Source organism: Electrona antarctica (assembly GCF_951216825.1).
Source record: "Electrona antarctica genome assembly, chromosome: 18".
In the NCBI taxonomy this organism is placed as follows: Eukaryota; Metazoa; Chordata; class Actinopteri; order Myctophiformes; family Myctophidae; genus Electrona; species Electrona antarctica.
Genome location: NC_136799.1, coordinates 4,608,103 through 4,635,748, shown reverse-complemented (window position 1 = coordinate 4,635,748; position 27,646 = coordinate 4,608,103). Strand labels below are relative to the sequence as shown.

At 43.1% G+C, this 27,646-nt stretch overlaps 1 protein-coding gene across 1 annotated transcript; it reads right to left on the bottom strand.

Moving 5' to 3' along the window:
- LOC306942688 (uncharacterized protein) lies at nucleotides 1–27,646 on the bottom strand (the record flags this gene model as incomplete). Its single annotated transcript, XM_079528697.1, has 6 exons — nucleotides 1–187; nucleotides 2,484–2,587; nucleotides 2,889–3,022; nucleotides 3,143–3,217; nucleotides 11,702–11,849; nucleotides 27,380–27,646. 6 exons carry the CDS (start codon nucleotides 27,644–27,646, stop codon nucleotides 1–3), a joined length of 915 nt encoding a protein of 304 aa, XP_079384823.1.

Genomic DNA, 27,646 nt, shown 5'->3' with positions numbered 1-27,646 from the left:
TCAGCACAGAGGCTTCTCACAGATCCAGTAGGCCGGGTGGTTGTTACAGCGCAAGTCGTTCCATCCTGTGGCGTTAACGTTCGGATGAGAGCCATCGTAATACTCAACGCAGTCTTCTTCATCGTTAGAGTAAAAGCCCGGTTCAGGCTCAGCGCGCTCAGCGCCAGGTGCACCAGGGAACCAGAACCTGTACAAGTAGGAACATAGAATTAGCATAGGAGGCCTTTGCTATATGTTTCACCAGTTTCAATTGAAACGGGCCTCCACTCTGAGGGGGGCCTCCGAGCTACAACTGACCGCCAGACGGCATTCATCCCCCCATCACCCTGGGCCCTCTCTCTCTCTCTCTCTCTCACTCGCTGCCTTGCTCTCTCCCACGATGTTAAAGTTACACCTATTTCCTGTTAATAACCTGGGTAAAATGTGCAGCATTGGGAGGTAAATGGGAGACACTATGGGCAGTATTATGCGTGTCTTAAGTACCAGGTCTTATTACTTAACTTAAGACCTGGAGGCGTGATCAATGCCATTTGGCTATTCTGAGTGGCCAAACAGCATTGACCATGCCTCCAGGTCTTAAGTTAAGTCATAAGACCTGGTACTTAATCCATTGAGACCTGGAACGCATCCATGTCACGTTAGCGTTTAACCACATTAACCATTAACCCATTTTGGGGCGGGAACCCGTTTTGGTGTTTTAAACATTGTTATAATTTAGCTATTGAAAAATAGCAGATCTACAAGCTCATAGCGCGCCACCGAGTGGCGCGCTATGAACTTGTAGGTCTGCTATTTTTGAAAAATCGTTAAAATGTGCCTCAAATCTTTCCGAAAATTGTCATGATTTAGGAAAAAAAAAATGATTGTGAAGGGACGACAGGATGAGGAGAGGTGTTGTTGCTGCGTAATTGTGGAGAGTAATGGCTGCGAGCGATATTGAACAGCCAAAATTATATGTGTCAATACGGCTGTATCAACAGAATAATGATGTCATAGGTATATATGGGGGCCTCATTTGGTCATGAAACAGGCCTCCAGATTCCTAAGGCCGCCCCTGAGAACTAGTAGCCTACAATACTTTTGCAGGGTTGGTTTTTCCACTGCAAACTGTTGGATAGTTCATTTTAATAATGACCTCAAATGCCATTGATGCCAATTAACTGGATAGTGAAGTAGACAGCCTAAGGTCTTGGTGACAGCGTATTAGCATTTTTGGATGCACATTTCTTATTAAATCATTAATCGATAGTCGCGTTCACCTAATCAATCGATCATCAATTAGCCTAATTGATAAGCAATGAGAGAACCTCAATCTGTTACTATAGTATAAACAGCATCTATAAATATTACACGAGAGAGACATATAATGCCTGTGACATGTCTTGTCCTGAATATTCTGGTGTTTAATTTAAACAAACAATTAGTCCTGTAAATTAATGTTACATCAATAATTATCAACTACAGCATAGGCAGCATAGCCTGGTGAAACCACTCCCCCTGCTGGACAACATTTGCATTCTGCCAGCAGGGAGAGTCTGGGAACTCTCAGGCAGAGACGATGTACTCCGGTCCAATTCTGTCCGGAGCGATATGAGGCTGTATGAGGCCGCTAGAGGAGCGATATGTGGCTGTATGAGGCCGCTAGAGGAGCGATATGAGGCTGTATGAGGCCGCTAGAGGAGCGATATGCGGCTGTATGAGGCCGCTAGAGGAGCGATATGCGGCTGTATGAGGCCGCTAGAGGAGCGATATGCGGCTGTATGAGGCCGCTAGAGGAGCGATATGCGGCTGTATGAGGCCGCTAGAGGAACGATATGCGGCTGTATGAGGCCGCTAGAGGAGCGATATGTGGCTGTATGAGGCCGCTAGAGGAACGATATGCGGCTGTATGAGGCCGCTAGAGGAGCGATATGTGGCTGTATGAGGCCGCTAGAGGAACGATATGCGGCTGTATGAGGCCGCTAGAGGAGCGATATGTGGCTGTATGAGGCCGCTAGAGGAACGATATGCGGCTGTATGAGGCCGCTAGAGGAGCGATATGCGGCTGTATGAGGCCGCTAGAGGAACGATATGCGGCTGTATGAGGCCGCTAGAGGAGCGATATGCGGCCGTATGAGGCCGCTAGAGGAACGATATGCGGCCGTATGAGGCCGCTAGAGGAGCGATATGCGGCCGTATGAGGCCGCTAGAGGCGGGATCAATGCAAGACTTATGACATATTGAAGCTGTTGCCACAGCGCAAATGTAAACAACTTAACAAGACTACAACTCGAAATTATTATGGAGATATCAAATGTTTGTCCCGCTGCTTCCGGGTTCATCGTTTCTGCCTGAGAGATCCCAGATGCAGGCAGGAGGAGGGAACTGGTGAACTCAATACTGCCGCAATCTGGCGAAGTCAGGTTATAGCGCAGAGCTCCGCAGACTTTAACATAGGACTGGACCTAAAAGTGTGTGTGTAGCCGGGCCGTTTTACGTCTTACGTTGGCTCGGTCAGTGGTGTTCCGTCCACCCACTGGAATGACCCTTCCACCTTGCTGTCGGTCAAACCCAGCCACACTCTGACGTTGAAACTGGCGACAAAGTCCTGGACGGAAACAATTCAAACAACAGCCGGTTGAAATACAAACTCTACACACAAGTGCGCACGCACGCACGCACGCACGCACGCACGCACGCACGCACGCCATACTACGGTCCGACGGAGCATTGGTTCGACATGCGTCCGCACCTCGGACTAGCACCTGCTCCCGTGCTTGCGGTTATGGTTAGGTTAGCGTTGAGGTGGGTTGTCGTTTTTCGGACCAATGACTAGTCGGACCAAACACATGCACTCCGCACGCACGCACGCACGCACGCGCACACACACACACACACACACTCTCTACCTGTTTTTCTCTGCTCTTCACGACCATCAGGTCAGAGTGGTTGTCCCTGCACCACTGTCTGCTCTCCTCCCAGGTTCTCTTCTCCGTAGAGATGTAATAGCACAGACCGTCGCGTAGTGTAAATCCATCTGATTCTGTCAACAACACAATAATATTAGTCAGTCAGTCAGTCAGTGTGTCCTATGCTATCCTCACATTGATTACACGTATACAACAATGAATACACACTGTGATGTTTCAAACTTTCAACTGACCACAAGGTCTCCTCTTCAGGCAATCTCTCAGTAAACGGTTCTCTAGTCGTTCTCTCTCCAGCATGTTGGTCTGATCTGCATTTACAGAATGGGAGATCTATCATTTTAAACACCTTCCTATATCTTACAATAAATGCAAAACAATGTGTTGCCGGATCAATGCTGCTACAGCTTCTGTTGCTGCTACTATTACAACAAATAAATAACAGTTATTGTGTGTGTGTGTGTGTGTGTGTGTGTGTGTGTGTGTGTGTGTGTGTGTGTGTGTGTGTGTGTGTGTGTGTGTGTGTGTGTGTGTGTGTGTGTGTGTGTGTGTGTGTGTGTGTGTGTGTGTCAGACTGCCACAACAGCTTCGTTCACTTCCCGCGTTTACGAGTCTTACTTGTTCAAATTATGTAGACTTATTTTTCAATCACACTGTACTGTACAAACACAATATAGTATAGTTGGTATCAGAATCTCCTGCAGGACTGTCCCAAACAATGCAGATAAACTATCAGGATCTATAACTGTGTTACACATGAAGAACTATTGATTACACCCGTCTAAAATTAGGCCAGTTTGGGGGAGAACTATCTCTCCACACCAATGATTCACCATGCAACACGCATGTCATGAAGTCATTAATGTCATTACAGTATGTCATTAAGATACTTGTTGTGTGGAAATAATACAAAAAGCCCCCCCCCCCCCCTCTCTATTCTGTGTAGCCTAGAGGTCTACAACTTGGTGTCATGTGATCAGTGACATCACAAAAGTGTACTCTGCAAAGTGTAATGTTGAAAATGAGTGGTATTCCCCTTTGGCCTTAAAACTGTTTTGTTGCAAGGAGATGTGGCTAGTTGTTGCATCAGTGCGGTTTGGCATTTAGAGTAACAGAGCCTATACCTAATGCTGGCTATAGGTCTAAAAACCAAGGGAGACTTTGATCTTAATTATACTTAAAATGCCACTTTTCTTAACCACTAGAACCACCAGCATCAATGCTATTCTGGGGGGGATGATTTTTCGCCCCCTGCAAAAATTGGCTAATCGATTTGAGCTCTTTAAAGGCCCGTTTTATAAACTATAGAGGGTTTAAAGTGTTTTATAAACTAGAAGGTTTAAGTGGTGCTGAATTTGCAGCTCAACAAAAGCTAATACATCCTAGTGTATGACAATTACATACATTACAATCTCCACAATATGATTATTGCGAGCGTGTTTCATCACGGTAAAACTATTATGGTTCCATCCCTATAAAATATAGATAATCTTATATACATATTGTAATAAAATAACTCACAGAGATAGACTGGGATGGCAACGCTGAGCAGAGCCAGAACAGCACAGAGCAACCCAACACCAACCCACTGGTACCGTCTTATGAATGGAGGACCTACACACACACACACACACACACACACACACACACACACACACACACACACACACACACACACACACACACACACACACACACACACACACACACACACACACACAGAGAGAGGAGGAGTGAGAACAGTTAACATAGTTGAACCACGTGTAAAATGTATTTTGTTCATGTTATGATTTGTAGTTTTAGTAACATCTCTTACCAGAGTGGTTTTCAACCAGTGGTCCTTGAGGGGGGTCCAGGTGGTCACCAGCTAAATGATGGGAGACTTGGTAAGCAAATAGAACCTTAGATCTTTAACTCCTGGCAGTGTAACATTAAGGGTCCATTTGGTTTCTTTGTATGCTCACATTCAAATGTATACATTATTTGTCCATGTTGTGATTTGTAGTTTTAGTGACCTCTCTTACCAGACTGCAGTATCTTCGGTGGATCTTCCTCCTTCTTGGGCTCAATATTTACCATCGGTATAAAGGTGGCATCGCCTCTCCGTCCAAAGAGACTGTCATGAGGACCATCGTCGTCTGGAGGGCACGCACGCACGCACGCACGCACGCACGCACGCACGCACGCACGCACGCACGCACGCACGCAGAGAGAGAAGAGTGAGAACAGTTAAAATATTTGAACCACGTGTAAAATGTATTTTGTTCATGTTCATGATTTGTAGTTTTAGCAACATCTCTTACCAGAGTGGTTTTCAACCAGTGGTCCTTGAGGGGGTTCCAGGTGGTCACCAGCTAAATGATGGGAGACTTGGTAAGCAAATAGAACCTTTAGATCTTTAACTCCTGACAGTGTAACATTAAGGGTCCATTTGGTTTCATTGTATGCTCTCAAGAGTTCAATTATTGTTAACTAGTCCAGGGGCCAATACTGATATTTTCAGAAAAAGGTACCACCTAAGGTATCTTTGTCTTCCTACATGTCTCTAGTTTATATTTTGGTATGATAACCCTTCCAATTCAGTAGCTTAATGACAGTTATCACTCTTTAAACAAACCTACCCCCATATGAAACTGTGATGTGTGTATCTTTTATATGACTTCTACAATACATTTAGGTAAGCAGTGGTCTTATAAAGAGTTCATCCTAAGGTAATTTTCTCAGTAGAATCCATTTCTGCTCACGACATTTTTGTAATGTCCGCATATTTAATTAGATAATTTGCATATTTGAACATATTAGTGGAAATAATTGCACGATCAATCAAAATAAAGTTGAATACATTAAAAAAGAACACATACGTAGAAACAAATAGAGATATTTCTGTGGCATTCTGGCAATGTACACACGAAATCTGGTGAAAATCGGCTTTTGAGTTAGTGGCCGTAGCAAATGTATACATAATTTGGCTATAGTTTAGAGCAGGGGTTCTCAACGTTTTTGGCCGGGGACCCCCGGAAATGCTTTGGCAATGTCTCGGGACCCCCGCCCCGCCCCCTCCCGACCCCCAATATAAATTGACTGCTACAATAACCTTAACCCATTTTGGGCGGGAACCCCTTTTGGTGTTTTAAGCATTATGTTATAATTTAGCTATTGAAAAATAGCAGATCTACAAGCTCGTGGCGCGCTACGAGGTTGAGAACCCCTGGTTTAGAGGCTCCAACAGCACCCGAGTGGCATGTTTTTGGGACCCTTAGGCCCTTTCTGAAACCTGTCCCTTGACTTGAAGTGCTCTCGGGAGGTTCCCTCGTCAGAAAGTGCCCCTCCAGCTGAATCAAGTTCCCTTGATTAGGGTGCTGGGTATAAAAAACTGTTTGGAAATACACTCGCCCTCCTTGTGCAGAAACAGGAAACAGACACCATTCGTTGCCATGGTTACCATCACGCAATTGTGTTACCTGTTATTTTGTTTGTACAGTTATGTTTGTGACGTGGATTTCATTAATATGGAAAAAGGAAATACAGCGTGACTGTCAAAAATGACGTCATATACATCCATGGTGTTTATAAATCATTGTGTTAAAAGTTGTTTTGTTTGTGTGGTTTCATTTATAGTTTTTTCACGGTGGGGTAAATAAAGAGCCCTTGTGAACATCAGTTGGAGCATTGTCTATTCTGCATCAGATGAAGATTGTTTAGGAGGAGTTTATTTATCATTTATTTGTGGTGGTTCTTACATTTGTAGGTTGCGGTTTCCATGCGGACACAGAGCAGGGCTGCACAAGGCAATCGAGTCTAGATCGGCACAGACTCGCTCTTGAGGGCTTTATAAGCCACTTCCACTCAAGGCTGCTTGGTTTCGGACGACACTTAATATGGCGCAGCCTCGCGTGAACGCGCATATCGAGGGCAAGTGTGTAGCGCGAGTGGCGAGGAGCTGGTTTCAGAAAGGGGGTTATGGTGTCTAGTTACGATTCATTCTTGTTGCCCAGGTCAACTAATGTCCCATGGGTGTTATTTTTAACCCTTTCTTACCCCCAATATGAACCATACGATGGAGATAACAGAAAATGCCATAACTTTTGAAGTAAACAACATATAGAGACAAATGACCACATTTTCCTATATATAATTTGGACCCAAGGAATTCATTAAAGTGGTTATTATTAAGATTCAAGCACATCTTGACTCTATTTCAGGACAGAAACAGCAATAAATTACCAGAAAACGTTTAGGTTAAAATGTCCTTTAATTACTACATGGGCCCGTTTGTGCTACCAAATTATGAAAATGGTGTAATTACTACAAACTACTACAAACTACAAACAGAAACGCACAGTGACTCCATACCAGAAGTCCTAATTATGCCTAGCTGTTGGCGCCCACCAAGCCTCGAGTCCTTGGCCTATTCTATGCTGAGTCATGTTATGACCTAAATGAAAAAACATCAGGGGATCAGCCACCATTACCCAACTGATCAAATGTGTCTGCAGTGCATGTCATATTGTTCTTGTCAATCTCAAATTTGTAACTGCTCTGAGATGTGCATGTGTAGGGCAGATGATAGAGGTGTGTGTGTGGTAATGTAAACAAGGCACATCTGTTGGGGATTGAAGATGGAGGCTCTTCAATTAAATGTGTTTTCAAAACTTTCTGTAAATATTAGAATAAACAATCTGATAATTCTGTGACCATTTCCCATATTGTTCTTTATTGCGACCACAGGTCGCATTTACTAGGTTATGAAATTGTGCATTTCTCGTCAGTCAGTTGTTTGGTTGGTCATGCCTCGTGACATCACGTGACATCATCAGGGATGGAGATCCCTGATGTCATCAATATTGGCAAGCAACTGTACATCTGACCTCAAACCCTTAGATCTCCATATATGGAGCTGACCTGTTCTGACATTCCGGACATCATGTTGATCCTTCCCCATCCATCCTTCCTCTTTGATGTCTCCCTTTTGACTGATACCTGTCCATTTAAACTCTAGACGGGTGCAGTACTTACTACTTAGTTTAGACAGTACTTGGTTTAGACTAGTCATTGGTTAGACCAGTCATTAGTCCTACAACTACAACCTATCTCAAACCCTCACCCTAACCCTAACCTTCCACGGGGCAGCACACCTAAACCTAACCTTAACCCTGCATGTCTAACCAATGACTAGGGTTGGGATTTGTTAGGATTTTAACGGTTCCGGTTCCTAAAGGTTCCCTTAACGGTTCCTAATATTATTTTTTTCCCCTTTTTATCTGACATATATTATGCTTATATTATAACTAACCTAACCAAGTACTTAATAAACACAAATTCAATTATTGTATTTGCACTTTACAATTAATATGGCACTATTATTTAAACTTCACCACCACCAGCTAGCCACCACGACAATATCATTGTTGCAATTTGTACTATATATTAAATACAGTACACATTGCAATAATGATATTGTTGTGGTGACAAATGTTGTGTCTTCAGATTAATTTAATATGAAGGACCCCAGTTACCCTAATGGAAACAAGCCATAGTGCTTTCTTGGGTTATAAAATCCTCTTAGCAGACCTTGTATTGAACTGTAGGCTACGTTCCTGTGCTTTTTTCTGCAAACTGTTTATAAAGTAATCAATGTATGGAGGTATATATGCACCTAAAGGCTGGGCTCTCAACAGTTGCACGATTAATTTAGAGCCAAATCAAAAGCAGTTGAGTTGCTTATAAGTTGTAAAAATAAGTGCAGACAAATTGATTTTTATTTAATTCATGGCTCTATAGTTGATTGATTTTGATATGTTTCCTCAATGTGGACGTGCAACTGGTGCAAGTTGCAACAACCTTTGCAGGAAACTATGGCATCACATTTATTGCACTTTGCGTGCTCAGCCTCAGAGTCATTTCCCTCTCTGTTAACCACACTCGCTCCGCGGTATCCGCCCCACTCACTCACTCATCGCAAAGTGCAATAAATGCGATGTCATAGTTTCCTGCAAGGGTTGTTGCAACTTGCACCAGTTGCACGTCCACATTGAGGAAACATCTCAAAATCAATACGCCTACACGAGTCACAAGATTCATCTACTCACTCATGTCAAGTAGTAGAAGTCACCCAGTAACTTGGCTCTGCTTGCATGCATGCACAGACACAGCGGAGCTAAATGACGACTGATGAGAACCGTTTGGGGAACCATTAATAAAAAAACGATGGAACCGGCTCCGGATCCGCAATGTCGGAACCGGGTCTGAAATGGACCAGGTTCCGAATCCCAATCCTACCAATGACTAGTCTAAACTAAGTATGCACCCCCTCTAGACGGAGTTATCAACAGACCCTGTACACTCAAGACACTGCCACCCTTAGATCTCTATATGTGGAGCTGACCTGTTCTGACATTCCATATGTTGATCTGACCTCATCAAACCCTGTACACTCAAGACACGCTCCATATATGGCCAGTACATAATTCACTCCATATGTTGATCTGACCCCCCCATGCCAAAGCACCAGCGCTTGCCCAGCAGTCTGCCATCACCCAGGCGGATATGTTGATCTGATCCCCCCCATTCCAAAGCACCAGCGCTCGCCATCAGCCCTTATAGTGCGAGGTCGCTTCTCGCCCTCAGGCGTCTTACTGGATTTATATGAGGGATATGCAAATTACACTAATAAGGAGGTTGCATATCCTAGTTATGGAAAGAGAATATTTTCTAGACATGCAAACAGACTTACACTGTCTATAAGATCATGAGTATTAATTAACTTAAAGCAAAGAAATATAGCTATTTCTGGTTGTGGTGTGATTATTACATAATTATTACATAGACAAAAGGTTGCATGATTTATTTACAAGATGATAATAATTCCTGGAGTTGTAAACATACACTTAAGAGTCTGTGGGAAGCTTTCAAAGTTGACTAAAGGTAAAACATGCAGCAATTTGCTGATGTTCACCTCGTTTTTGCATAATTTATGGCAATTATGCTAATTAGGAAAGGTTGTATGACTTCACAATGGTAACAGATGAATTTCTGGAAATCACAAACATGGACTTAAACTCTTAGATCACCTTTATAAGTTACCTAGAAGCAAAGTTCTTGCCATTTCCGTTTTTGACAATTTATTAGCCAATTATGCTAATTGCACATGCTAAACTCAACAGAGAAAAATGGAGACATGTTTTTTTGGCATTCTGGTAACCCCAAGAATCAAGATATACCCGTTTCCAAACGTAATTCCAAAATCACGGGCATCAGAATCTGATTGATCCTACTAATATGGGGGAGATAAGATCTTATCTTCCATTTAGGTCATACCATGACTCAGCATAAAGATGTCTCAATTTCTGGTTGTTTTTTTGCTGTTTCTGTCCTGAAATTGAGTACAGATGTGCTTGAATCATAATAATAACCACTTTAATGAATTCCTTGGGTCAAAATTATATGGAAAATATGTCCATTTGAAATGTTATGTTGTTTACTTCAAGAGTTATGGTATTTCTATTATCTCCATCTCGTTCGTTTTGGGGATAGGTAGAAGAAATGGTTCAAATGAACCCCTTGTGACATTATTTGACCTGGGCAACAAGAAGACATCTTAACTGGACACCATAAGGGTCCTAAAAAGCATGTGGGGAAAAAAAGGATATATCTCAAACATTTTGTACAAAGAGAAGTATAGATGTGATTTGAACGTTTTCTTGTAGTTTTGGGCTGTTTTTGTCCTGAAATGGAGTCAAGATGTGCTTGAATCTTAATAATAACCACTTTAATGAATTCCTTGGGTCCAAAATATATAGAACATACATGTGTCCATTTGTATCTGCATGTTGTTTACTTCAAAATATATGGTAATTTCGGTTATCTCAATCATATGGTTTGTTTTGGGGGTAGGTGTAAGAAAGGGTTAAACATAACACCATAAGGGTCCAAAAAAACCCATGTTACGAAAACATGCCACTCGGGTGCTGTCGGAGCCTCGATCTAAGCGGCCCTACGATATCCAAATTATGTATACATTTGCTACGGCCACTAACTCAAAAAAACGTTGGGCCGATTTGCACCAGATTTCTTGTGTACATTGCCAGAATGCCACAGAAATATCTCTATATTAAAAAATATAACACATACGTGGAAACAAATAGTATTCAACTTGAATTTGATTGATCGTGCAATTATTTCCACTTATATATGTTCAAATATTTATATTATCTAATTAAAAATATGCACAATACAAAAAAGTCGAGAGCAGAAATGGATTCTATTGAGAAACCTTAGGATACCTTAGGATCGTCTCTTTATAACTAAGACCACTGCTTACCTAAATGTATTGTCTAGAAGTCATATAAAAGATACACACATCAGTTTCATATGGGGTAGGTTTGTTTAAAGAGTGATAACTGGCATTAAGCTACTGAATTGGAAGGGTTATCATACCAAAATATAAAATAGAAGACAAAGATACACATAATGTACGGTCACCAAAATGGTACCAAACTCTCGCCTGCCCCTGGACTAAACCATATGCATCAGATTTACAAGAAGACTTTACAATTACAATAATAATAACAACAATAAGAATAAGAATAATTAGTATTTTGATCAACATTGTCTGTTACAGTATCTCTCCTATGGTACCACATCAACATCAACACAGCATGGCATTGTGGGCAAAACCTTATCCAACGATAACAAATATTCTAAGAGAGGCTATAAATGTCATCACATGGTGGACGGTCCGTATAGTGGCTCTAATGCTGAATAAATAATGGACCCGGGAATGAAAAGGGTCTTACCGGACTGCGGGGTCTTCGGTGGATATCCCTCCTCCTTGCGCTCAATATTAGCATAGGTGGGATCGTCTATCTGTCGACGGTCCATATTAGCATAGGTGGGATCGTCTATCTGTCGACGGTCCATAATAGCATAGGTGGGATCGTCTATCTGTCGACGGTCCATATTAGCATACACACTGAACAGAAGATAAGACCTGCCGCCCGCTTTTATTTCTGTGGCCTCTCTTCCGCTTTGTTTGTTGTTCCTTTAAAACACAGGTGACAACACACTTCAGTGGCTTATTTCTTGTTTACATTTCCTTTTTTTGTTGTAACAGTTAACCGCCCAACTGCACGCAACACACACTACACGCAACAACACCATGGCAAATACGCAGGTTACAAACTAGTCTAGAGCAGGGGTTTTCAACTGATTGCGAACGAGGGACCACCACCCTGACTTAGAATCAACCTGGGGACCACTATTGTGTTGGGTGGGGATATAATAATAATAATAATAATATCTCAAACTTATAGCGCTTTTCTGAGTACCCAAAGACGCTTTACATGGGGGGGCTTTACAGAGGTAACAACAAAATAAAAACAACTTTATTAGTAAAAGGAAAAACACTAAAAGCTAAAAAACATTAAAAAGAAAGAGAGTGAGAAGGGTTAGCTAGGGAAGGCAATATTGAAGAGGTGGGTCTTGAGGGCGGTTTTGAAAGTGTGGAGGGTGAGGGCATCTCTGAGTGCCTTAGGGAGGGCATTGGGTTGGGGCAGCAAAGGAAAAAGCTCTGTCACCCCACGTACGGAGTTTGGTTTTGGGGACGTCAAGGAGGTTTGCATCACCAGACCAAGTGGTGATATGGGCTAAGATTAGTGCTTTTGTAAGTTAACACTTGCTATGCATCCCACGTGTATACATCCCACTGTTTCTCAACCGTTGACTACTACTGGTAAAATGTCCTAATAATAATAATCAGACAATCCGGTGCACTTCCCCCTTCTTGAGATTCTTGAGAAACTCCCTTTTTCTGTTGAATTTCTTGAACTCCAACTTGTCAGTAAATGACTACATGGATGGACTCATCATAGGTCACCAGGTCATTCAGTTCACGGTTTCTCAACTATAGTGGAAAGAACATTTAAAACAAAACAACAAATCCTACATTACTAAATGCATGGTCAGGGACCACATGCAATAGAGGGTATGCGTGTGACATCATCATCAAACCAGGAAGTTATGCAGGAACGCCTACTGAGTGGAAAATAACTACTTTCTGGCCTTGACAGCCCATACATCCACGCAGAAAAGTCTTATCTGATTGCATTAAACAACATTAAACAATGTTAAACTCACTTTGCCTGTTGCTTTGCCACTCGATTTGCCACTCGATGTGCCATTCACTTTAAGCATGCGCATCCTCTCTATACCTCCACGGACCACCAGTGGTCCACGGACCAGCTGTTGAAAACCCATGGTCTAGAGCAACTGGCGGCCCGGGGGCCACATGCGGCCCTCACCTTCACTTAATGTGGCCCTCAGGTTAATATTGGAACACTGATACATTATTGATTTCAGCTGTTATAATTCAAACACAACACGCTTTAATTACTGCAGTCTAAATGTGTATAGCTTAATGACTAGTATTAAAATGTTATTGTCTTTTTTATGTCCAATATAGTTCATAACGTTAACATAACTACAACTAAATGCATTTGAAATTAAATAAAAAGGTTACTTTTCAGGATTCCAATTCAAAAATAGAAAAATATTATTGTGGATTTAAATTAAAATATGTGACTACATTTGACTGAGGGAATGCCATTGGATTTTTTTGAATTTTCGTTTTTTCATGTCATATGAAAGCAGGGAATCATAGCTTCAAATTGACATATTGGTTGTTCAGTTTGACCCACCAGTTTTGGAGATGTGGCTTATAGAGTAATGTCTTGCAGAGAAACAGCGAGTTGAGAAAACAGGCTTGAAAGTTTCACTTCTGTGGTCTCTAACATTACACCTAGCTACATGTTTGGGCATTTATTTCATATTTACATGTCGATTTCAGCTCTGACACTTATTTCAGACATGCTCTGGTATGTGAAGAGTCTGCCTGTGATATTAACTCATTTTGAAAAAAGAAAAAAAAAAGTTTTTCTCCTCTGGTGAAAAGCTGTAATTTGCGCGATGGCAGTCTCTCAGTCAAATCTGGTCACATATGGCAAGAATAGCTGATCGTAGATTGGCTATTTTTTGCTATATATGACAGTAATATGCAATGTGGCCCTCTGGAGTGAGTGTGGAACTTTATTGGCCCTCGCCATCGTCAAATTTGCCCATCCCTGGTCTAGAGCGTTTGTTTAGAATGGAGCACAATGGAAATGTGTGCCTTTAATGGTTGCCCCTAAAACAGCTGCTCATCACCATACGTGCTGTGGTGGACATTTCTGTCAAAATTCCATTCTTGCCACAGACATAGATATAGTTAACCCATTTAGGCCTGGCGTCGAAATTTAAAAAAAAAGTCTTCTAAATCCTGACGGTTTTCTGGTGTTCAATATTTCATGTCAAGGACCCCCATAATTATGTGCATTTGGAAATTTGAAAATATGTTGTTCCAGCAAAGATTTGAGTTGAAACCTTCGCTCTGAAAGAATATATATTCAAAGATTTGCGCCACATTTTCACAAATTAAAAAAAAAGTAGCAGACCTACAAGCTCGTAGCGCGGCACTCGGTGCCGCGCTATGAGCTTGTAGATCTGCTATTTTTCAATAGCTAAAGTCTGACATAATGCTTAAAACACCAAAAGGGGTTCCCGCCCAATATGGGTTAATAGATATATTAATAGATAAAGATATATAATAGGAACACAAAGAGCTATAGCCCTGAATGGCCATAACACAAGTCTGTAATTCTGAGAGTGTTCAGATGGAACCAAATGGACCCTTACGGGTCGATTTGGTTCCATTCGTAGACACTCTCAGAGTCGAGGGGGTCCTTGCAAATTAAACAGGGAACCACTATACTAGTTGGCCTTCTAAGTATTGTGCCATAGTGTCGTGGTAAATAAGTGCAGTCAGATATTCTGAAGAAAACCTGGAGACTTGACATTCAGTAATTGGGTCTTATGATCAAAATAAGAACATTATAAATAAGGGCGTGTAAAAAACTAAATCAAACATTTGCCACGGACACATCTGTCGGTGTACGGACAGTATTGATGACCTGTGCATCAATATGTCCATATTCTATAGAATACAGACATATTGATGACCCCTGCATCAATATGTTCTATAGAATACAGACATATTGATGACCCCTGCATCAATATGTTCTATAGAATACAGACATATTGATGACCCCTGCATCAATATGTCCATATTCTATAGAATACAGACATATTGATGACCCCTGCATCAATATGTTCTATAGAATACAGACATATTGATGACCCCTGCATCAATATGTTCTATAGAATACAGACATATTGATGACCTGTGCATCAATATGTCCATATTCTATAGAATACAGACATATTGATGACCCCTGCATCAATATGTTCTATAGAATACAGACATATTGATGACCCCTGCATCAATATGTTCTATAGAATACAGACATATTGATGACCCCTGCATCAATATGTTCTATAGAATACAGACATATTGATGACCCCTCTTGACAAGTCTTGACATTTGAAACGGCCATAATTCGGTGATTTGTCAACCGTTTCTTTTAAATGTAAAATTCTCCATATTCCTTAGGAAGTTTGCTTTCATTCGCTGTATCGTACATGATTCTATTGTCATCCAGTCAAACGATATCCAGCGAAATCGTAGATTCGGGTCAGACGATTTTGGAAACATTACCATCATTACGCATGGATTGACAGCCTATTATGCTTGCATTTCCATTCCGATCTGAAAGGTAGTGGCATTTCAAAGGCTCAGTTATTCATTTATGAATCAAATGAACTATAGAATAAAGATTTTCACAGCTGTTTTCCCATGCTTAGAACAGAAACAGATGACGTGATGTGTCTGCGTTAACAGCCTACCTCTCCCTCCCTCCCTTATAAAGTATGTCAGCTGGCGCTGCCGCGCTGTCATGACTTTCCAACACTGCAAGTTACTTAACCACAAAAAGATAGACATAGAGGCCTACTAGCTATGCACATCATGGCTGTGACAGCTTGTAGATATGTTCTTTAAAGATAGACATAGAGGCCTACTAGCTATGCACATCATGGCTGTGACAGATAGACATAGAGGCCTACTAGCTATGCACATCATGGCTGTGACAGATAGACATAGAGGCCTACTAGCTATGCACATCATGGCTAAAGATAGACATAGAGGCCTACTAGCTATGCACATCATGGCTGTGACAGCTTGTAGATATGTTCTTTAAAGATAGACATAGGCCTACTAGCTATGCACATCATGGCTGTGACAGCTTGTAGATATGTTCTTTAAAGATAGACATAGAGGCCTACTAGCTATGCACATCATGGCTGTGACAGCTTGTAGATATGTTCTTTTGAGGCACAAAGGAGACAGCAGTGCAATAGGAATAATGTTATGGCTAACCCAAATGTGACAAAGTCATGTCATGTATATGGTGCCATGGGTGCAGAAATAAAATGGCGCAACATGAGTAGCTATATTGTCATTATTTGTATACCATTGTGTGTGGGGGAAAAATTGAAAAAAAGAGAGACCTAGGGATTTGGCTGTGGAGACCCCTGTTCTAAATTAGGCAATACCACTCGCACACTATTAAGCAAAGCTTAATTTGCGCATATCTGTCCATTAAGGTCAATTAAGGCTGTCATAAGGTGCGTCTTCTTATTTCTTTAAAACTCTAATTGTTCTCACATGGTACTTCGGTCCACCTCTGAACAACACACTGAACAGAAGATTTGCCCCTCATGACTTTTAAAAATGATAAGATCTGTTTTCTCCTTAAAACCACACTTCAGTGGCTTACTTCTCGTTTCCATTTCCTTTTTTTTGTCTCCCCGTGTTGTAACAGACTACAATGTCACGCAACACCACAGCAAATAAAATGTTTTGAATTGATAGGTTGCATATGTATATGTTAAGGGGTCTGCTATAGCACTTTTGATGAGTGTCATGTCCACGTCATTGCAGTCAGTGGAAGTTTTGTTTTTAAACTTGTTAACTATGTCAATTATGTCATATCTGTCAGTACTTCTTAAAAAAGATTGTGGCTGGGTTTCTGTCTTCATGCGATTGTTCCACACTTACCCCTGATGGGGTACTTATTTCTTTAGCCAGGTTGGGACCAACATTCACAAAGAAATTATTGAACCCTTCAACAACATTGTTCATGTTGGAAATGGTCCTACCATTCTCAATAAAATAATCAACATAATTAGCATTGTTTGTATCATTTCTAATCAAGCTATTTAGTATTTGCCCTTAATGTTGTTTTTATTCTTTTCTAGTTCGTCATTATAATACTCTTTCCTACATTTCCTAATAATATCCATTCATTTGTTTTTATATATTTTTGAATGTATACCCATTTTGGGCAGGAACCCCTTTTGGTGTTAGCATTATGTTATGCTTTAGCTATTGAAAAATAGCAGATCTACAAGCTCATAGCGCGCCACCGAGTGGCGCGCTACGAGCTTGTAGATCTGCTATTTTTGAAAAATTGAAGAACCACCGACATAGAAACATAGCTTTTTCAGAAAACTGTCAGGATGTAGAAGACATTTTTAGAATCTGATCTCAGGTCAGAATGGGTTAAGAAGGAATTGTAGGCTGAGTCCACATCCTCTGTCTCTATACATGAACCCAGTCCTGTAGGCTGAGTCCACATCCTCTGTCTCTATACATGAACCCAGTCCTGTAGGCTGAGTCCACATCCTCTGTCTCTATACATGAACCCAGTCCTGTAGGCTGAGTCCACATCCTCTGTCTCTATACATGAACCCAGTCCTGTAGGCTGAGTCCACATCCTCTGTCTCTATACATGAACCCAGTCCTGTAGGCTGAGTCCACATCCTCTGTCTCTATACATGAACCCAGTCCTGTAGGCGGAGTCCACATCCTCTGTCTCTATACATGAACCCAGTCCTGAGTCCACATCCTCTGTCTCGTATACATGAACCCAGTCCTGTCGGCTGAGTCCACATCCTCTGTCTCTATACATGAACCCAGTCCTGTAGGCGGAGTCCACATCCTCTGTCTCTATACATGAACCCAGTCCTGAGTCCACATCCTCTGTCTCGTATACATGAACCCAGTCCTGTAGGCTGAGTCCACATCCTCTGTCTCTATACATGAACCCAGTCCTGAGTCCACATCCTCTGTCTCTATACATGAACCCAGTCCTGTAGGCTGAGTCCACATCCTCTGTCTCTATACATGAACCCAGTCCTGTAGGCTGAGTCCACATCCTCTGTCTCTATACATGACCCCAGTCCTGTCGGCTGAGTCCACATCCTCTGTCTCTATACATGACCCCAGTCCTGTCGGCTGAGTCCACATCCTCTGTCTCTATACATGAACCCAGTCCTGTAGGCGGAGTCCACATCCTCTGTCTCTATACATGAACCCAGTCCTGTAGGCTGAGTCCACATCCTCTGTCTCTATACATGACCCCAGTCCTGTCGGCTGAGTCCACATCCTCTGTCTCTATACATGACCCCAGTCCTGTCGGCTGAGTCCACATCCTCTGTCTCTATACATGAACCCAGTCCTGTAGGCTGAGTCCACATCCTCTGTCTCTATACATGAACCCAGTCCTGTAGGCTGAGTCCACATCCTCTGTCTCTATACATGAACCCAGTCCTGTAGGCTGAGTCCACATCCTCTGTATCGTATACATGAACCCAGTCCTGTAGGCTGAGTCCACATCCTCTGTCTCTATACATGAACCCAGTCCTGTAGGCTGAGTCCACATCCTCTGTCTCTATACATGAACCCAGTCCTGTAGGCTGAGTCCACATCCTCTGTCTCTATACATGAACCCAGTCCTGTAGGCGGAGTCCACATCCTCTGTCTCTATACATGAACCCAGTCCTGTAGGCTGAGTCCACATCCTCTGTCTCTATACATGAACCCAGTCCTGTAGGCTGAGTCCACATCCTCTGTCTCTATACATGAACCCAGTCCTGTAGGCTGAGTCCACATCCTCTGTCTCTATACATGAACCCAGTCCTGTAGGCTGAGTCCACATCCTCTGTCTCTATACATGAACCCAGTCCTGTAGGCTGAGTCCACATCCTCTGTCTCTATACATGAACCCAGTCCTGTAGGCTGAGTCCACATCCTCTGTCGCTATACATGAACCCAGTCCTGTAGGCTGAGTCCACATCCTCTGTCTCTATACATGAACCCAGTCCTGTAGGCTGAGTCCACATCCTCTGTCTCTATACATGAACCCAGTCCTGTAGGCTGAGTCCACATCCTCTGTCTCTATACATGAACCCAATCCTGTAGGCTGAGTCCACATCCTCTGTCTCTATACATGAACCCAGTCCTGTAGGCTGAGTCCACATCCTCTGTCTCTATACATGAACCCAGTCCTGTAGGCTGAGTCCACATCCTCTGTCTCTATACATGAACCCAGTCCTGTGTCCACATCCTCTGTCTCTATACATGAACCCAGTCCTGTAGGCGGAGTCCACATCCTCTGTCTCTATACATGAACCCAGTCCTGTAGGCGGAGTCCACATCCTCTGTCTCTATACATGAACCCAGTCCTGTAGGCTGAGTCCACATCCTCTGTCTCTATACATGAACCCAGTCCTGTCGGCTGAGTCCACATCCTCTGTCTCTATACATGAACCCAGTCCTGTAGGCTGAGTCCACATCCTCTGTCTCTATACATGAACCCAGTCCTGTCGGCTGAGTCCACATCCTCTGTCTCTATACATGAACCCAGTCCTGTAGGCGGAGTCCACATCCTCTGTCTCGTATACATGAACCCAGTCCTGTAGGCTGAGTCCACATCCTCTGTCTCTATACATGAACCCAGTCCTGTAGGCTGAGTCCACATCCTCTGTCTCTATACATGAACCCAGTCCTGTAGGCTGAGTCCACATCCTCTGTCTCTATACATGAACCCAGTCCTGTAGGCTGAGTCCACATCCTCTGTCTCTATACATGAACCCAGTCCTGTAGGCTGAGTCCACATCCTCTGTCTCTATACATGAACCCAGTCCTGTAGGCTGAGTCCACATCCTCTGTCTCTATACATGAACCCAGTCCTGTAGGCTGAGTCCACATCCTCTGTCTCGTATACATGAACCCAGTCCTGTAGGCTGAGTCCACATCCTCTGTCTCTATACATGAACCCAGTCCTGTAGGCTGAGTCCACATCCTCTGTCTCTATACATGAACCCAGTCCTGTCGGCTGAGTCCACATCCTCTGTCTCTATACATGAACCCAGTCCTGTAGGCGGAGTCCACATCCTCTGTCTCGTATACATGAACCCAGTCCTGTCGGCTGAGTCCACATCCTCTGTCTCTATACATGAACCCAGTCCTGTAGGCTGAGTCCACATCCTCTGTCTCTATACATGAACCCAGTCCTGTAGGCGGAGTCCACATCCTCTGTCTCTATACATGAACCCAGTCCTGTAGGCTGAGTCCACATCCTCTGTCTCTATACATGAACCCAGTCCTGTAGGCTGAGTCCACATCCTCTGTCTCTATACATGAACCCAGTCCTGTAGGCTGAGTCCACATCCTCTGTCTCTATACATGAACCCAATCCTGTAGGCTGAGTCCACATCCTCTGTCTCTATACATGAACCCAGTCCTGTAGGCTGAGTCCACATCCTCTGTCTCTATACATGAACCCAGTCCTGTAGGCTGAGTCCACATCCTCTGTCTCTATACATGAACCCAGTCCTGTGTCCACATCCTCTGTCTCTATACATGAACCCAGTCCTGTAGGCGGAGTCCACATCCTCTGTCTCTATACATGAACCCAGTCCTGTAGGCGGAGTCCACATCCTCTGTCTCTATACATGAACCCAGTCCTGTAGGCTGAGTCCACATCCTCTGTCTCTATACATGAACCCAGTCCTGTCGGCTGAGTCCACATCCTCTGTCTCTATACATGAACCCAGTCCTGTAGGCTGAGTCCACATCCTCTGTCTCTATACATGAACCCAGTCCTGTCGGCTGAGTCCACATCCTCTGTCTCTATACATGAACCCAGTCCTGTAGGCGGAGTCCACATCCTCTGTCTCGTATACATGAACCCAGTCCTGTAGGCTGAGTCCACATCCTCTGTCTCTATACATGAACCCAGTCCTGTAGGCTGAGTCCACATCCTCTGTCTCTATACATGAACCCAGTCCTGTAGGCTGAGTCCACATCCTCTGTCTCTATACATGAACCCAGTCCTGTAGGCTGAGTCCACATCCTCTGTCTCTATACATGAACCCAGTCCTGTAGGCTGAGTCCACATCCTCTGTCTCTATACATGAACCCAGTCCTGTAGGCTGAGTCCACATCCTCTGTCTCTATACATGAACCCAGTCCTGTAGGCTGAGTCCACATCCTCTGTCTCGTATACATGAACCCAGTCCTGTAGGCTGAGTCCACATCCTCTGTCTCTATACATGAACCCAGTCCTGTAGGCTGAGTCCACATCCTCTGTCTCTATACATGAACCCAGTCCTGTAGGCTGAGTCCACATCCTCTGTCTCTATACATGAACCCAGTCCTGTAGGCTGAGTCCACATCCTCTGTCTCGTATACATGAACCCAGTCCTGTAGGCTGAGTCCACATCCTCTGTCTCTATACATGAACCCAGTCCTGTAGGCGGAGTCCACATCCTCTGTCTCTATACATGAACCCAGTCCTGTAGGCTGAGTCCACATCCTCTGTCTCTATACATGAACCCAGTCCTGTAGGCTGAGTCCACATCCTCTGTCTCTATACATGAACCCAGTCCTGTAGGCTGAGTCCACATCCTCTGTCTCTATACATGAACCCAGTCCTGTAGGCGGAGTCCACATCCTCTGTCTCTATACATGAACCCAGTCCTGTAGGCTGAGTCCACATCCTCTGTCTCTATACATGAACCCAGTCCTGTAGGCTGAGTCCACATCCTCTGTCTCTATACATGAACCCAGTCCTGTAGCCTGAGTCCACATCCTCTGTCTCTATACATGAACCCAGTCCTGTGTCCACATCCTCTGTCTCTATACATGAACCCAGTCCTGTAGGCTGAGTCCACATCCTCTGTCTCTATACATGAACCCAGTCCTGTAGGCGGAGTCCACATCCTCTGTCTCTATACATGAACCCAGTCCTGTAGGCTGAGTCCACATCCTCTGTCTCTATACATGAACCCAGTCCTGTAGGCTGAGTCCACATCCTCTGTCTCTATACATGAACCCAGTCCTGTAGGCTGAGTCCACATCCTCTGTCTCTATACATGAACCCAGTCCTGTAGGCGGAGTCCACATCCTCTGTCTCGTATACATGAACCCAGTCCTGTAGGCTGAGTCCACATCCTCTGTCTCTATACATGAACCCAGTCCTGTAGGCTGAGTCCACATCCTCTGTCTCTATACATGAACCCAGTCCTGTAGCCTGAGTCCACATCCTCTGTCTCTATACATGAACCCAGTCCTGTGTCCACATCCTCTGTCTCTATACATGAACCCAGTCCTGTAGGCTGAGTCCACATCCTCTGTCTCTATACATGAACCCAGTCCTGTAGGCTGAGTCCACATCCTCTGTCTCTATACATGAACCCAGTCCTGTGTCCACATCCTCTGTCTCTATACATGAACCCAGTCCTGTGTTAGCAGTTCTCTTTGGAATTCAAATAAAAGCTGATTCTTCTGTATCTAATAATATTTTCCTCCTTCTTCATCCTATAGTTACAGTCATATATTGAGAAGACTGGCAGATGGTCACTTATATCATTCATAATTAATCCACTCACAATATTATTTTCCATATTGTTAGTGTATATATTGTTTGCGGAGTGAGACGTTATTCTACTGGGCTTGTTAATAAGAGGATATAGACTCATCACTCATGCTATACATTGTATCTTGTTAATAAGAGGATATAGACTCATGCTATACATTGTATCTTGTTAATAAGAGGATATAGACTCATGCTATACATTGTATCTTGTTAATAAGAGGATATAGACTCATGCTATACATTGTATCTTGTTAATAAGAGGATATAGACTCATGCTATACATTGTATCTTGTTAATAAGAGGATATAGACTCATGCTATACATTGTTAATAAGAGGTTATAGACTCATGCTATACATTGTTAATAAGAGGATATAGACTCATGCTATACATTGTTAATAAGAGGATATAGACTCATGCTATACATTGTATCGGTGAATTCATCGATCAGGGCATGCTTATTGTGATTATTAAGGTCAATATCCTCTATATATAATATATAATATTCAGCTTATGAAATATGTCATAAATGTACATTCATATTTGTAATAAGTCATGTTTTTCATTGGTTCAGTTAGGTCATGCATATAGTCTATTCTTCAAACAGTTGCATAGGGTGGTTCAGTTAGGTCATGCATATAGTCTATTCTTCAAACAGTTGCATAGGGTGGTTCAGTTAGGTGGTTCAGTTAGGTGGTTCAGTTAGGTGGTTCAGTTAGGTGGTTCAGTTAGGTGGTTCAGTTAGGTGGTTCAGTTAGGTGGTTCAGTTAGGTCATGCATATAGTCTATTCTTCAAACAGTTGCATAGGGTGGTTCAGTTAGGTGGTTCAGTTAGGTCATGCATATAGTCTATTCTTCAAACAGTTGCATAGGGCAGGGGTTCTCAACCCGTGGGTCGCGACCCCTCGGGGGGTCGCCAAATTATTTTAGGGGGTCCCCAAATTATTTAAAAAAATATATATATATATTTTCACGATTTAAAAAAAATAGCAGACCTACAAGCTCGTAGCGCGCCAATCGGTGGCGCGCTATGAGCTTGTAGATCTGCTATTTTTCAATAGCTAAATTATAACAATGCTTAAAACACCAAAAGGGGTTCCCGCCCAAAATGGTTTAAGGTTATTGTAGCAGTCAATTTATATTGGGGGTCGGGAGGGGGCGGGGGTCCCGAGACATTGCCAAAGCATTTCCGGGGGTCCCCGGCCAAAAACTTTGAGAACCCCTGGCATAGGGTGACAAGATGCTATCTTTGAAGTCACTAAATAAGCCTATATGGACACTTTAAGATAACAATCTGTTAAAGCTTACACCAGCTGTGAGTTCATCCTGTCATATAGTGGACATTGTCCTTTATTGTCTCCACCAGGCCGAAGGCATGGGGAGAGAGTATGTTTTGCACTCCGTCCGTGTGTGTGTGTGTGTGTGTGTGTGTGTGTGCGTCCGTCCGTCCTTCCTTCCTTCCGTCCGTCTGTTACCAGCTAATCTCCGGCACCGCTGGCCCGATCCATGCCAAACTTTGCACACACTCCCTGGATGCCAACGACGAACCTCTGCCCCAAATATTCCTCAACGGCCTGTTATAGCGCCACCATGAGGCCGATTTAGGCAAAACACATTTCTGTAGATTACTCGTACACATTTTATCCATACATCACACAATTCGGTATACACTATCTCCATAGTCATGTGATCAACACGGATCTGCACCATTTCCCATCTTCCTTCCTGATTGGCTAAGATTCGCTTCCAAAGCTCACATGATTGGTCCGTTTCGAACAAAATGCCACAAATCACAAACACAGTGTGCAATTTCCGTGAAATTATACACGCACATTTCCACTAGGCTGAGGACGACATGACACAATTTATTTTCCAAACCAGCCTCATGGTGGCGCTATAACAGGGCAATTCCTGTTTTTACCTATAACTGCATCATTCTGTGTACAACTTTGTATGCGCACTCCCTAGAGGCATGGGAAAACATTTTCCCTGCATCCCTTCACATCTGCCGGTTAGAGCGCCACCATGAGGCTGATTTCTGCAAAACACATTGTTTATATTAGTCGCACAGATTTCATCCAAATCTCATGCAAATCGGTATACATGATCTCTGTAGTCATGTGATCAAGACGAGTCTGTTTGATTTCTCAGATTCTACACTGATTGGCTAAGATTGCCTTCCAAAGTCTTCAGGAGTGGCCCGTTTTGTACAAAATGCTGCACATGTCCTGCTCATCCAGAATTCTATCCTCAGAGATGCTATGAGTGATCTGACTCTGCATTTCCTCAACACAATGAAGAAAATTGTTGCAAAAAACAAACAAACATGTTTATATCACTCCTAAACATTTTGCCAAACATCACACACTCCTATCCTCCTGGTGGAGACCTGTGCCCAGAAGGGCACTTTTTCTAGTCACTAAGCAATGCTTTTTAGCTGAACCCTGTGTGTTTTTATTCGGGACCACCTGTGGTAACTTGTTGACCAACCGAAACAGCCTGCATGTTTGCACACACACACACACACACACACACACACACACACACACACACACACACACACACACACACACACACACACACACACACACACACACACACACACACACACACACACACACACACACACACACACACACACGGGATGTGCTGTCCCATAAACGGCAGGAGACAGAGCTGGAAGTGGCAGAATTAAGGATACTAGGATTCTCACTATAGGAGTGACAGGGACTGACGGGATCAGAGATAAGGAGTAGTGGTACCAGTGGACAATCAGTGTCATACAAGCTTTGAACACCCAGGACGCAGCTGGCTGTGTTGGCTGCAGGCTTAGAGAGAGGGGAATATATATATATGGGTCAACCACTTTAACACGCCAATCAACACTTGGCATGGAAGCCAACGCTGCAATCAACAGCGCAACAAACTCCACAGAGCAACAGAGATCACTGCTAAGCTTAAACCATTCTGGGCGGGAACCCCTGTTGGTGTTTTAAGCATTGTGTTATGCTTTAGCTATTGAAAAATAGCAGATCTACAAAGCTTGTAGGTCTGCTATTTTTGAAAAATCTGTGAGTTTCAGTTTTTAACTCAAATCTTTACTTCCGGGGGGGGGGGGTCCCTGGAACAACATATTTTCAGATGGGGGTCCGCGGCCAAATATATATAATTCTAGGGGGTCCTTGACATGAAAAAAAGTTGAGAACCACTGACATAGAAACAGGTTTTTTCAGAAAACTGTCTAAATTTAGAAGATATTTGTAAAGTCAATGGTATAGGTTTAAATGGGTTAAACAGGGCCAAATGCCTTAGTTACTCACGGCGCACCAAACCGTGCACTTCGCCAGCACAATGGAGAACTCATTTACAAGGGGCTGGATTAGCTGCCTGATCCGGCCGTAGCGGAGAAGACCGTCGGTTTGACAACACAAAATAAACAAATAAACTTTTAGGAATGTGAAGAATTATCTTTCTGGTCTTTGTGATGATAAAAAAATATATATAGTGCATGATGCCAGTCTATTATGCCTGAATCTGTAGTCCTGAATAATAACTGTAAAATGGCTTTGCCGGCTCAAATAACTACTAGGGGACTACTAGGGGTCTATTCAAATGCTAATTGCTCATATGCTCAAAACTTCGCGGAACATTTCTGTTTGTTTGGAAACAGTTTGGAAACAGTACGTGGTACTGTTCAGAAATATGCCTCAACAATGAACAAACACCTCTGGCCAGAACCCAGCAGCAGCGCATCTCCCAGATATCCCCGGAGAAATCACGTTTCCAGACAAATAAAATAATATATATATACACTAAGCCTGTATTTGGGAAACAAAAGGTATTGTTTGAATTACAGGGTTTCCCTCCTGGAATGTGGAAGACACGGAAAGCGAGCGAACTTACCAGTTCCAATAATTTCACACCCACTCCTCGTTTGAGGCTCAGATTATATTAAAAGAAAATAGGGCCTGGGCAAAATAAGCATAAAAACAGAGCATAAACAATTTACAATTTACAATTTAGGCATTTAGCAGACGCTCTTAATCCAGAGCGACTTACAATAAGCAAGAACAAAAGCATGGGAATACATCACATATGTAAAAAGCATTTATCGCGAAACATGCGTAAGCTAAGAACGTGACTAGAACATATCTATATAATGACACTATACATATAAACTATAACTAGAACATATCTATATAATGACACTATACATATAAACTACACATATATGCTATACTATGCTGCACATATATACTATGAAGTGCTATGACTACTATACACTATATACTATGAAGTGCTATGACTACTATACACTATATACTATGAAGTGCTATGACTACATACAATGCACTTATTGTGCTGTCTACATGACACGTTATAAAAGGACATTTGAAAACAATAAAATAAATAGAACACAACAAAACAAAACAAAGTTAGATTGCGGTAGCTGGCCAGCTGATTTGTGACCTGTACTACAAACTACAAAGAAAAAGGAGCATCGGTCAATAGCCAAGCATCACTTACAGGTATATATGTGATCCGACCGACTCTGGCAGCTATATAGAACATAACAGACACCTGAGCAGTGTCTGTGCCATAAGTCTGATGCTGATAGGAACAACAGTGTGGCCCGTGGGGGGACGACCCCTGACACGGTAAAGCTGGGCCGTACTACGTGGTGTCTGGTACCACCAGCCTCTTTATTCTAAGCCTGCAATACAGGATCATGGAGACGACCATGGCACATATCTCCACATACATGACGCTCATGACCACGATTGCTCCGTAGCAGCCCAGGAAACCCACGATGAGCAGGAGCGCCCCCCCCGGCCATCAGCAGCTCGCTCAGGTTCAGGAACGCCTCGAGCTCCTCCGGCGGCATGCCGTCGATGCGACCGAGGAGCGCCACGATGGAGGCCGGAGACAGCGTCATCCAGGCGCCTCCCAGCAGGCCGGCGGCGCCCGCCGCCAAGATGATGCCGCTGAAGGCGACCACCAGGAATTTAAGGAGGACTTCGAATTTCAT